We start from the raw sequence: 13,581 nt of genomic DNA on the forward strand, positions 1-13,581 counted from the left end.
TCAAAATAGAGAGAAACTGCAGGTGGCTGCTACAAATGTCTTGGGGGAGAGGTAACGGTGGATTAACTTGACTGGTAACAAAGGAACTGAAAAGGAAAAACAAATACATCTTGAGATAAAATACAGCCCACAAGTTTAAATATTTAAGTTATTTTTGACACAAAGTCAATGTGTATTTGCTACCCAGCAATACTGAAACAGCATTGGCTGTATGTTAAATGTGCTACTCCCTGAACAAACCACACTGAAGTTATACCTGCCTAGGTCAAGTGTGTCTAAGCAAACTGTATTAGTTTCAAAAATTAGGAATAGTTTTCTGCTTTCAGTATACAGTATAGTTTTTAAAAATTAAAAAAAATCCTAAGCCCAAAATATGTATTGTGATTCAAACATTTATGCCTAAAAGTAGATTCTAACAATAACCAGTTCAATTGCTAAAGGTGTTTGGAAATATTGATTTATCCCCAAGTAGCCTTGGGGTCTTATTTTGAGAGGTCAATAACGTGCTCATTTATTTTAAATATTTATTGAGTGTGTACTATGTGTCAGGCACTGTACTAGGCATCAGCAATGCAGCCACTTATATGACGCACACTATTTTTACCTACATAAATCTTATATTCCTCTAGGTAAAGGCAGAAAGTGCAATAGTAAAAAACGTATAAATAAGTTAATTTCAGATAGCGATGAGCTCACTGAAAACAGTAAAAATGGTTGACGATAGTTCCTAGGACCAATGGTGCGATAAGCGCCTACTTACCCAGACAAGGTCCTAAGGGAACGTCAGACTATGGAGGTGACTGAGTGGAGATGGGTATAATGGAAAGAGCCAGTCATAGAAAGATGTGAAGAGTGTTTCACACAACTGAACAGCACACGCAAAGACCCTAAGCAGAGAACAATCTTGATATTTCGACGAGCGTGAGAAAAAAATGTGGCTCTAATGCAGTGAGCAAAGGGAAGTTAAGTAAAAGTAGAGACGAAAGAGGTAGGCAGAAGAAGACAGACTGTTTCGTGACTTGATGGAATGGCAAGGAGTTTGATTTTAAGCATCTGGAATTCTTTAAATTGGAGGAAGAAAAATGTTATCAATCCTGGGCCGGGCGCGGTGGCTCACGCCTGTAATTCCAACACTTTGGGAGGCCGAGGCGGGCAGAACACTTGAGGTCAAGAGTTCGAGACCAGCCTGACCAACATGGAGAAACCCCATCTCTACTAAAAATACAAAATTAGACAGGCATGGTGGCGCATGCCTGTAATCCCAGCTACTCGGGAGGCTGAGGCAGGAGAATTGCTTGAACTTGAGAGGCAGAGGTTGCAGTGAGTGGAGATTGTGCCACTGCACTCCAGCCTGGGCAACAAGAGCAAAACTCTGTCTCAAAAAAAAAAAAAAAAAGAAAAGAAAAAGAAAAATATTATGAATCCTTCCAAGCTATTTTCAAGTCGTGGCATAGCTATTTTTGAGTACCCTTAAAGTGAAAACATGACCTGGTGTTACCACTTCCATAGAATACTTGACCCTCTTCTTCAAAGACTTCATGGTGAAAACACAATTACTCACATTCCATTCAACTAAGAGCCTACATTTCCTGCAGCGTGCCAGTCTGCATACCAATCATTTCCTCCCAATGCTGACAAAACGTAATTTTTTTCCTACATTGTTATCAGTCCTAACAAACAATTTCATTTAAGGTTTAAGAATCAATTACTTTGGAAGAAGGGTTGATAATCATATAACCACCTTTATCAGTAGGCACTGCATGAAAATGGTGTTTTCAGCTTTTCTAAATTGGACCATTTCTATTAGAAATTGCAAAGATGTCACTTGGCTTAAAAATATAGCCCGGTGTTCCATTCCTAAAGGTGCTATTATGCTAACAATAAATCTGAACAAGACCGTAGGCAGAGTGTGGGTTGTGATGTACTCAATATTCATTCACACTCTGACCCAAAGGAATATCCATTATGTGCTTCTGGGATCCTTGAGCAAAGCAGGTTTATTACACCTGCCAATTTTCATGGATTTGCTGTGTGATACATCGTTGTCTTTGAAGAAATCTTGGTCGTAGTGAATATTTTCATTCTTCTGGTTTTCTCTCTCAGGTAGTTCATTTGCTCTGGCTCTCAATTCAATAAAAGGCTATGTTTGAAATAGAGTGAAATTCAGGCAATCATAAATACTTTCCAATGTCCCTTTTTCCTAGGTGCCTGACTGAGTATTTAGAAAGAGGTAGACTTCCTCCCAGATTCACTTGCAGGCTGTGTTATTTATAAAGCAGTAAGCTATGTAAAAATCCTGCCAGGATTTTTTCTTTCTTTATTGGTATCAGCCCTAAAAACAACTTTATCTTAGTGTTAAAAGTCGACTACTTTGGGAGAAGTTTTGAAAATAATATAACCACATTTGTCAGCAAACATTACATAAAAATGATGGCAGCAAAGACTTATTATAATTTTGAGTCTCAGTTTATTCTTCAAGAGTAATTAATACAGTAGGAGAAACTAGCTCATTAGGCCCTGTTGGCATAATACAGTAATTAGAATGCCTCAAGGAGGGCTTTGATTCTACTCTGCCAATAAATGTGACTAGCTCTATGTTGACTTTCTTGAATTATTGCACTTCTTCATGACAAAACCAAGTCTCCTACTGAATAACTGGTACTTCTTCAGAACTAACCAAAGAGGTATTCAGTCCATAATTTCATAAAATACATATAAAAGTCCTTAACCCATGGCAAAACAAACACAAATGACAAAAAAGTGGTTATATTTATGAACCAAGTGAATGTTTTATAAACTACCATTTAAATGGTAGTACTTAGTTAAAATAACAATGTCAAAAGAGAATACATTAGGCAGACATTCTTAAGAGTATATGAATACTGAATGTCAGGAAAATCACATTCCTTGTAACTAGTATTCTGCTATTATTTATTATGTTTGATCTATAATAGCAGCCATTGACACTCACTGACACTCTTCTTAAGGACTGCAGAGCTTCTAATAGTCCACACATTTAAAATTGTGCTGTCTCTAACCCTGGTTAACTCATAACAACAGATATGGCACATGATTCAACCTATTATCATCAAGTATTTATTAAATATTTTTAATAATTATCAAATTTTTAAAGATTGGAACTTAAATTTTGAAATCTGTCTAATATTTCTCAAATTTTACATAAAAACCATGGTAAGGTGAAAGATTTAATAAAATAGAATCATCTCGTGCATTCTGAGAATTTTTCACTGCGGGAAAATGTGACAGTTAATCACATCAGTTAATCTTGGGTTTCTTATACAGGTGACATTCTAGGGTAAACAAAATTTGACCCTATGTGGTTTTTCAGCTTCTACCCGTTACTGACATTATTTAGTATTTATTAAAAAATAAAATATTTCTGGGTCGGGTGTGGTGGCTCATGCCTATAATCCTAGCACTTTGGGAGGCCGAGGCAGGTGGATTGACTGAGCTCAGGAATTTGAGGCCAGCCTGGGCAACACGGTGAAACCCCGTCTCTACTAAAACACAAAAAGTTAGCCCAGTGTTGTGGTGCATGCCTGTAATCTCAGCTACTCAGGAGGCTGAGGCAGGAGAATTATATGAATCCAGGAGGTGGATATTGCAGTGAGCTGATATGGTGCCACTGCACTCCAGCCTGGGCAATAGAGCGAGACTCCATCTCAAAAAATAAATAAGTAAGTAAATAAATAAATAAATCAAATATTTCTTCATGAAAACAATCTGTGCATTGTCTACAAGGACAAAAAATAAACTTGCAGTTATAAATGTTTCTCCATATATTAATTTGGTTATCCAAATTATCTCATTGATATATTTTTTTCTACTCTAAGATATGTAAATTTGAGGCTGAAAATAAACGTTCTTGTCTATATGAAACCTCTTGATTTTTTTTTCCTTCCAGGAATTATTGTGCTTCTTATAATTCCTTTATTTGCTCTTTTCCTCATTTTCCGTAGTGAATAAGCATTTATCCCAGCAGAGTTCTGTTACAAACTCAACCTCAAAACCAAATTTTCTAATTTGTATTAGTGAAGAACTTTTTGTCACAAGGGGCAGAATCTCAACTGAAGTGGACTTACTTGCTGGTTTCCCTGTTTAGACTGGCAGGTTGAAGAGGGCAGGAACCCATGGACCTATTATTGAAGGTCAACACCAAGCTCCTTGCCTGGCACATCATAGTTTATAATATATTTTGATATTTGTTGAAGTGAATGAACCTTTCTTTTATTCATTTAGCAAATATTTAGAATCTATGTATTAGGGGATGGAGAAGCAGTAAAACATAAAGCAGATGTAATTTCCCACCCTCACAGAGTTTCAAATAGGGCATGATTTAAAACTTTTAAAATGTCATTAAAATTCTACTTCTAGAAACTTACGACCATAACTTTAATACACACTGGCAACCATAAAGGAATGAACCAGACTAACAGTTCCCCAGAGGATATTATATGACTAAATTTATTCTACTATGATAACATAAATAGGACCAACAACATTAACTTTTAGTAATTAATTAATTCATTCATTTAACAAATATTTATGGAATCCCTACCAAGTACCAGCAAGATATAGTCCCTGCCATCTGGAAGCTTAAAGCATAGTGAGGAAGAAACATAGGAATTTAGTTTCTTATGACTTCTATAAAAGTTACCACAAATGTTATGGCTTAAAACAGTACATATTAGAGTCCTGGAGGTCAGAAGTCCAAAATGGGATTCACAGGGCTGAAAACAAGGTGCAAGCAGAGCCATGCCCCCTCCATAGATCGAGGGGAGAATCTCTTTCCCTGCCTTTCCCAGCATCTAGAGCTTCCTTCATCACACCCGGTGGCTCATGATCCCTTTCTCAGTCTTGAAGTCTAGCAGTGCAGCATCTTCACATCTCCCTCTGCTCTGCTGCCACATTGCCTCCCCTCTGTCAGGTCTAACTCTGCCTCCCTCTTACAATCTGGATAATCCAGGGCCATTAATCTCCCCATCTGAAGATCCTTAACTTAATCACATCTGCAAAATCCACTTTACTGTATCAGGTAGCACTCACAGGTTCCAGGTATTAGGACCTAGATATATTTGGGGTCATTATTTATCCTGTCATGCATATCAATGAAACAGTTAAAAAGTATACAATTAGTAACCGTATTTCCTAATTAAATGTGCCTTGGTTTTCTTCTAATATTTTAAAAATACTAAAATAGATCAATCAAATTTTTAAGTACTCAAAACTTTAAAAGTGTCCCAGAATCAATCATGTATGACTGTAGGGATTAAGTTTCATTGTGAAGGCCTGTGAGGCCAATGTCTATAAAGGCACTAGAAGTTGCAGTTAAGTTTTAGAAAATGAGAGAAGAGATTGTCAAAAAATTTTAAGTTTTAATTTAGAGTCTAGGGAGATTTAAAGTATCAACCTTTTAGAAAAATTATAATAATTAAAATAGCAAGGAAAAAGCAAGTAATTGTGAAAGATTTGCTGCTATTTCAGAATGAATAAAAAGTATATTTTGGAAAAACAAGATGGTATCACTATGCATAGTCATAGAACTCTATCATCAGACAATCTAATTTTCTAAACTAAAATAGTATCTGCCAATAGGGAGACACACCACGAAATCTCTAACAAAACAAACACATTTAAAGCAATGCTCTCTTGTGTATATCATTATCAACATCCTTACCCCTTGGGCAATGTTTAGCTTAGATTATCTTATTTAAGTAGCTATGGCTTTAAAAAAATAGATCCAATCTGTTCTTTCACAAGGAAATTGTGCACCAAGGGTATATGATTATTTCACCCATTAGAATAAAGCAACAGGACATGTTGAATCACATCCAATTTGGATAAATAAAAGTTAATATAAGAGCTGGAGTATTTCTCAGATTTGATATGTGTTCTGAGAATAATAATTTATTTCAATTTAACATGAAAGGTCTTTTAGAGATCCTATGCTAATTCAATATACATATTTAAAGGGCAAAATGTTAATGTTGAATTTTGACAGGAAGATGAAACTTAAGAGTAGGAATATAATTCTTATTCATACATGTATGATTTGGGGGCATCTTGATGACTTTTTCTGTCTTTTCTTAATCTATTATCAAAAAAAGAATACATTATTATTTAACCCCAAATCTTTGTTTTAGAGACTTAGAAGTGTCACCAATGAAAATACTGTAATCACTTTGAGTAAATATAACTATAGCACTTCTAGCTGTTAGCTTTGCTAGTGGTAAAATTGCTTTTATTTATGTGGTTTTCTGAATCTCCTGGTTGATTTCTGCATATTTTAGCATTCTCATTCCTTTTAAGATCAGCATATCTATTTCTCAGGATTGCTGTAAAATATATGTCCTTTGCAATTACTGTGTTTCTGCCTTGTAAATTATTATGTTTATTTCTGCATGTCTCTCAATATATTACTGCTTTGTCATAAGTATGCGAAACTTCACTAGTACCTATCATCACATAGTCGGGGGGAAGAAGCATAGCATGGTAGAAGAGAGGCTTCTTTGATAATCCCATGATCTAATAAATGTCCATGCTCTGTAACAACTCATATAGTTAGGCTCAACAATTAATCTTGACAATTAAGCTCAGTAATTATGAACTCTATGATTGTAACAGACTAGGGTTGATTGTTTACAAAAACAGCCACAATTATTGCCTTTATTATTTTTATGGCCTTTTTATGGTAAAATTTTGCAGTTTTTCTATCAAGAGATGTAGTATCATTCCACATCCATTGAAGCTGGACTGGTCTTGTGACTTATAATTGTCAAAATAATGTCACAGAAATGGCAATGTAGCAGTTCCAAGCCTCGGCATCAGGAAATGCTGCATCTTTCTGTCTTTTGTTTTCTTGAAACACTGAGCAGTTACCATATAAAAGAATCCAGACTCATAGAGGGTAACATTTGGACCAGAGCCATGGCAGCACAGTTGTCTCAGTTAGGAATGTTCTAGAGTAGTCACGTCTCAGATGACTCAACTCATCAAAGATGCAGTGCACCCAGGCAAAACCAAAAGACGACCCATTTGAGTCCATCCTAAATTGCCAACACACAGATTTATCAACGAAATATATGACTATTTGTTATTTTATTATGCTCACATTTGGCATGGCTTGTTACAAAGCAAAAGTTAACTGATACACAGATATTAACATGTTTAAGTTGAACATAAAAACATGTTCTTGTCTATTCTTTTGCAATAATTAAAAAGAAAATATATATAAGGTTATTTCTAGTTCTTAGGTAACATTTCATATCACCTTTTCTTCTAAATGAATATAGCTTTGTTTTTTTGTCATATCAAATTCTAAACATGCAAGAAAATATGTGTTTTAATTATGTATTTTTTAAAGACTTCACTATAATGAAAATAAGAAAAATTATTCACTGTTTATTGGTGGTAAAAAGTATTTAATTGTATTCTTTTATAAAAATGTCATACTACATTATTACATAATTAAATATTACATAATTACATTGTATAAAAATGTCATATTTGACAACTTATAAATGTAATAATGTTAGTTTCCATTTAAAACTGGCATTTGATACATTTTTAAGGATTAAACTTTCCCTGTCTGAGTCATAGAGGTTACCTTCAAAACATTATCACTTAGTCATTCAAATAACATACAAATTGTGCATTTTGAAAATTGCTTCACCCGTAGAAAGAAATACAATGCCAATATATTTATCAATCAAAACTCATAATAATAGAACACTTTACCTGCACAAGAGTTTATGAGTGGCAGCAGAATTACCAGTTTCCATAGCAACCTCATTTCCACTTTCTAAGGTCAAAAATTTCTCCCATACAATCAGGTGGGAAAAAAAAGTCTATCTTCCAGTCAGTATCTCAAGAGTCTGAAAGAGACAAAATTGTCATGAAATGAAAAATGTACAAACATGAATATTTTAATAAGCATATATTTGCTGCATATTAATTCAATTTAGTATTAATACTATTATCCAAAATAAACCAACCTAAATGGATGCTTTCCACACATACATTTGTTCTGCAAACTCCAGTAATTTCAGCTCATATTTTCTTAATTTCAATTCACACCTCAAATATTAGAAAACATTATTTGTCCTAATATCACAAGAAATAAAATTAATATTGTGCTACAAAATTTCTGCAAGAAATCAATTTCTAGCAGTGTTATCTTTCAGGTATGACACATGCTTTTCCTAAGGGGTTACATCATAATTTTCTCTAATTTATTTTGACATTTAAGCTACGTAGTGATAAATGAAATCAAGATAAAGTGTTAGTTTGGCCTTTAGCCCAAAAGAGAAATCTAATAAGAAGTTCATAAAAACTCCTAAACTCATAAAAACTTAGAATAAGCTCAGAATAAACTCATCTATGTCCATGCTCTGTAGCAACTCATGTAGGTTGACTCAGCAACTAATCTTGACAATTAAGCTCAGTTATTATGAACTCTATGACTGTAAAAGAGTATGGTTGATTGTTTACAAAAACAGCCACTATTATTGCCTTTATTATTTCTATGACTTTTTATGGTATAATTTTGCAGCTTTTCTATCAAGAGATGTAGTAGGTTACATTTGATAAAACTATTATGTATCAAGTGATAAGAGCCTTTGGAAACTTTAACATAGTGGAAACATATTTTATTGAAATCTTAAATATTTTTTGGAAGTGTGTGGAGTTTAAGTGTGATGATAGTAAATAATAAAATTTTTATCAGTTTTCTGATGTATTTTTAAATTTTAAAAATCTTTCATTTCTTTCTGTCATGAGTTCCTTCATCTTAAACCAAAAACATTGATTATATTTAACATTTAAATAAAATTTAAATTAAATGCTTTCCAAATTTAATCAAAGGATAAAAATCACAGGAAGAAAAACAATATTCAGGGGTCAACATATATATTGAGTCAATGTTCTTTCTCAAATGTTCTCATATCTGACATCATCTTTCCAATCCTTTTGACACCACAACCTTTAACACCTTACATAAATTAGATCATATGTTATATCCATTGATTCATTTATTATATTTTCATAAACATTTATTTATTTGTTTCCTTATATAATTACATTCTTTGCAAGACAATGGACACTAAGCTGTTAATGGTGAACCTAAATTCCTTCATTTCTACCTTTGAGGTACTGCTGTCTTGTGAGAGACATTTAACGAAAACAGAAAACAAAAACAAAAAAACCTTACACACACAGGTAAATATTTGTGTAGTAAATATGATAATGTTAAAGAAAAATGTAAGATGTATGAGATTTATAGGGTGGAGTTCAATTAGTATTTTTTAGCTGAGGCTTGAAATATGAGTAGCTCTTTGCCAGGCAAAGAGTATGTGTACATGGGGTGAAAAGTGAAGAGTTATAGGGATTACAATAGGTATGAAGGAAGGATGGGACTAGCTTCCTAAACAAAAGAGAGACAGTGTGCCCAGGTCCTATAGCAAGGCTTGAGTTGCATGTTCAAAGATGTGAGAAAGTCCGGTTTGATATTCAGAAGGACTGTGGCATGAGACAAGGTTGGAGAAAGGGAAAGAGGCTGAAATATACAAGACATTTAGGACATGTTAATGCATATGAATGTTGTACTTTCAGATTATAATTGAGAATTTAAAGCAGAACAGAATCAAAATTTACGTTATATCTCTGGCCACCGTGGAGAATGAAAGAGATGGAGTAAAAAGTGGAATTATACAGAGTATTTAAAGGCTACATTTATAGTACAAGAAAGGAATAATGAAGGTTTTAAACAGAGTAGTGGCTTTGAAGATTAAAAAAAAAACAAATGGATGTCTGAATAGTCTTCCTGCCGGAAATCTCCTGTCCCTTCTACTCATTTAAATGTTACATCAAAATTTTCTTCCTAAAACAAAGATTGGTCCAATTATGCCTGTTTATTCAATGGAGAGTTTAATAACTTTCAATTTCACAAACATCCAAAGTCTTTGGAATGATATTCAAGACTATACACAATAGGTTTCTCATCTTCCTTTTCTCACGAGACTACTACTAAATACTTCCAATCTTGTGACAAAGATCTATTTCCTGTGCACATGCATTATGTATTATCTCTATATAGATGCATTTAATTAATATAGAATTCCTCCTTAGGGTCTGTATCTCTCTAAAAAACTGTACAATGGTAGCATGACCATACATATTTGTTTTCACTGGACAGTTTCCATGTATCCAATTGTCATGGCAGAATTATCAATATTATCAATAGACTCTTTTTCTCAAAAGAGCCTCAGTTTATAACAGAAATTACATGGTACACTTATTTAATGGATATTCATTATTTTTTTTACCAATAATTCTGTCTTCTTCTTGTGATAAAAGGTCTGTGACTTTCTTTTGAGGAACCATCTCCCTATATACCATCAGACAATACAGTCAGGGAGTTATTGCCTCCACCTTCCAGCTGCAGGAACGAGCATATGACCAGGTCACTGTCAATCAGTAATCTATTTCTTTGGCTACAATATTTTGTAAAGAATTCAGCATATTGCTTAATTGAAACCAATGGCAGTCGAAGCCAGGACCTTTGTCAATATTATTAGAAAAAGTGTATACTCTCTCTATTAAGTTATCAAGATATAATAAACCTGTTGATCTGGTATATCTCACAACCATTATCTTGACGAAAGTTTGCAGCCACAGCTAAAAACTTCCAATTCCCCTTCATGGACAGTTTGCTAAGGCTCTATGCCAAATATATCCCTTATTAGGCTTTAATAATCCTGGATTATAGTACACATAGATCCAAATACCATAGATCCCCAAATCTCTAACACCCAGAAACAGTCCCTACTTCCTTGGGCTAGAAAATTATTTAAAATACCCATTCTTCCGGAGACCTGCAAAGCCTAGTCATCTCTATCCCATTTTCCATTTGCAAGCTACCTCCAACAGTCTCAGCTTGCTGTAGTTCTGTTCCTGGGTACAATTTCCTTTGTGGCCTTTGACTAATTTAGAGCTGTAAGAAGCAGAGTTCTGTTTTTTCTATATCTGAGTGTTATTGTGATTTATTCCATCATTCAAGGAACGTATAATCATACCCGGTATTGTAGAATCATGAAACATCTTACCTAAACCCCTGGAATTCTAAGATATGTGAGCCAAGAAGACAAATTTTTGCCTAGTCCTGTTTGTATTTTGTTTTTGTCTCCTTCTGCCTAAGTAATCTGACAAGCACCCCCCACCTTTTTTTTTTATGAGATGGAGTTTCGCTCTTGTTGTCCAGGCTGGAGTACAATGGCACGATCTTGGCTCACTGCAACCTCTGCCTTCTGAGAGCAAGTGATTCTCCTGCTTCAGTCTCCCGAGTAGCTGGGATTACATGTGCATGCCACTATGCCTGGCTACTTTTGTATTTTTAGTAGAAACAGGTTTTCACCATGTTGGCCAGGCTGATCTTGAACTCCTGACATCCAGTGATCCATTCATCTTGGCCTCCCAAAGTGCTGGGGTTATAGGCATGAGCCACAGCACCTGGCTCCCTTTATTGTTTATTCCAAATTTATATGAAGTTTCTCTTAAAGATTCTAGAGCAGACTGACACAATATATTTCTCCTAAGGCTTGCACTTATCAAAGGCTCCATTATATTGCCAAGGTTTTTGTACTTTACCTTGATGATAAACACCATGTATAACACTTGCTCATAATACTCGGCGTGGTGTCTAATGCAGAGCTCATAACTACTCAGTAAGCATGAGCTAGGTTTGTATTTGACAGCTGAACAACCTAGTATTACGGAGAAAAAGGCTACACTGGGAATCTAGAGATTTTGCTTCTACTATTGTCTCTTTCTCTTAACCAGCTGAGTAACATTGAGTGATTCATGTACAATCACAGTGATTGTCAGTTTCCTCCTTTGAAAATGGAAGGGTTTGACCTAGAAGTCACCTTCAAGTTTCTTCTAGCTCTAATATTCTAAGATGATTTGATTCCATCCAGTGTATAATTCGTAGCAAATGTTGCCCTTTATCATCTGATTGCTTATCAGCATACTATAATGAGGGCAAAGCCCGAAAGATGTTATATTTGGCATTCCTCTATAATGCTAGCCTGAATAGCTAATACTTATGCATCAGTTGCCATTTGTAAAAGTTTCATTCGTAAAAGTTTAAATGCCTAAGGAAGGAGAATACGCTGGCTCAATGACAACAATGCAGATAAGAAAGGTGTAGTTATTTACTCACAGCAGAATAGAGTAGAAATATTCAGTGAGTGAAATTTATGCTAGTCACTGACATGCAAAATAGCCACAGGAATTAATTCTAGGTTCCTGGAATCCTACAGGTCACTTGAGGCAAAATGGACTAATAAAGGAAAATCAGTATATAAGTCTAACGTAAAGAAACTTCTAGAACTTAAAAAGAGTCTCAAAAATGTATCACCAGCATTTTGTTTTAGATGAGGTCTTTTAAGTGATAATTTGGCCCAGAGTGGTGAGTATCTTGGTTCATAAGCTAACTTCTGAGAATATTGTTCTGTTACTAATGGATAAAATTTGTCCCCCAAGACCACGTGTATTTACTTTTTCTTGCATGAAATTTTTCAGTACAAAATTAACAATTTTAAACACTTCAAGAAAACAGTATGTACGGGTCCATAATCCCTTTTCTTGCGATTAAAAACAAATCTTTGAAAGTTGAAAATGACATGCAAACTTGGTGGCAAAATTTATTTGGTGGCAGAGAATTGTCCCCAAGCAATACACACCAAGCAATGTGTGGTTGCTTAGATCTTTTCACTCAAATTATTATAAATATTGATGTATTTTTCTGCTGAAACAAAGATGTTGGTTGATAAGTGTATTGCTCATTGGGCATATACATACATATATATACACACACACACAAATTTATATGTATCTTTAATGTACATATCTATCTATATGTATATACATGCACATAAAAATACATATAAATTTGTACACACATATCTGTTAGTATATAGAAATGCATATAAATTTGTACACATAAATTTATAAATAAAGAAACATATAAATTTGTACCACATTGCCTTTCTAAAGGCTAAAACAAGGGTCAGCAAACCATAGCCTGTTGACCAAATCTGGCCCTTTGCCTTTTTTTGGTAAATAAAATTTCACTGCAACCCAACATGCCCATTTATTGATGTATTGTCTATGGCTGTTTTTGTGCTACAAAGGCAGGGCTGAATAGTTGCTCCAGAGACCACATGTCTTGCAAAGCTGAAAACATTTATTATCTGACCCTTTCTGGCTTTCGTGCTTCTGGAATTTCTTTTGCTGATCTCTCATTTAATGAATTCTAAACTCTAAGACACATTTGGCTGTGAAGATTTCTGTTAAAGGATTATCCAACTGTATTTCTTTAACTCAATGTATACATACTCAACAAGAATACCATGTATTTAGTAGAAAAAGATGCAATCCTGTATTTTGAAGTAGCTTCAGATTGTGAGCCCTGTCTTTATATGACCTCTTCTCACCATGTTTCACTGACTTGCTTCTGATTCCTGAAGGCAGATGAAAGAACTCAGAAATTATTGCTGTGAC

The 13,581-nt window shown here is 34.5% G+C and overlaps 1 protein-coding gene and 1 long non-coding RNA gene across 8 annotated transcripts in view; one reads left to right on the plus strand and one right to left on the minus strand.

The window, feature by feature from the left end:
* Positions 1–13,581, minus strand: part of CNTN6 (contactin 6) — a 310,814-nt gene that overhangs the window by 244,766 nt on the left and 52,467 nt on the right. For all 7 annotated transcript variants that reach the window (XM_009200323.4, XM_017955285.3, XM_031662742.1 and 4 more), the window contains exon 2: positions 7,759–7,895. In XM_009200323.4, coding sequence (XP_009198587.3) covers positions 7,759–7,813 — 55 coding nt within the window. In that variant the 5' untranslated portion in view covers positions 7,814–7,895. The remainder of the gene's footprint in view (positions 1–7,758; positions 7,896–13,581) is intronic.
* The window catches only part of LOC103881959, a 101,547-nt gene that overhangs the window by 87,804 nt on the left and 162 nt on the right, over positions 1–13,581 (plus strand). The window lies entirely within an intron of this gene.

The sequence above is a fragment of the Papio anubis genome, chromosome 2, assembly GCF_008728515.1.
Source record: "Papio anubis isolate 15944 chromosome 2, Panubis1.0, whole genome shotgun sequence".
NCBI lineage: Eukaryota > Metazoa > Chordata > Mammalia > Primates > Cercopithecidae > Papio > Papio anubis.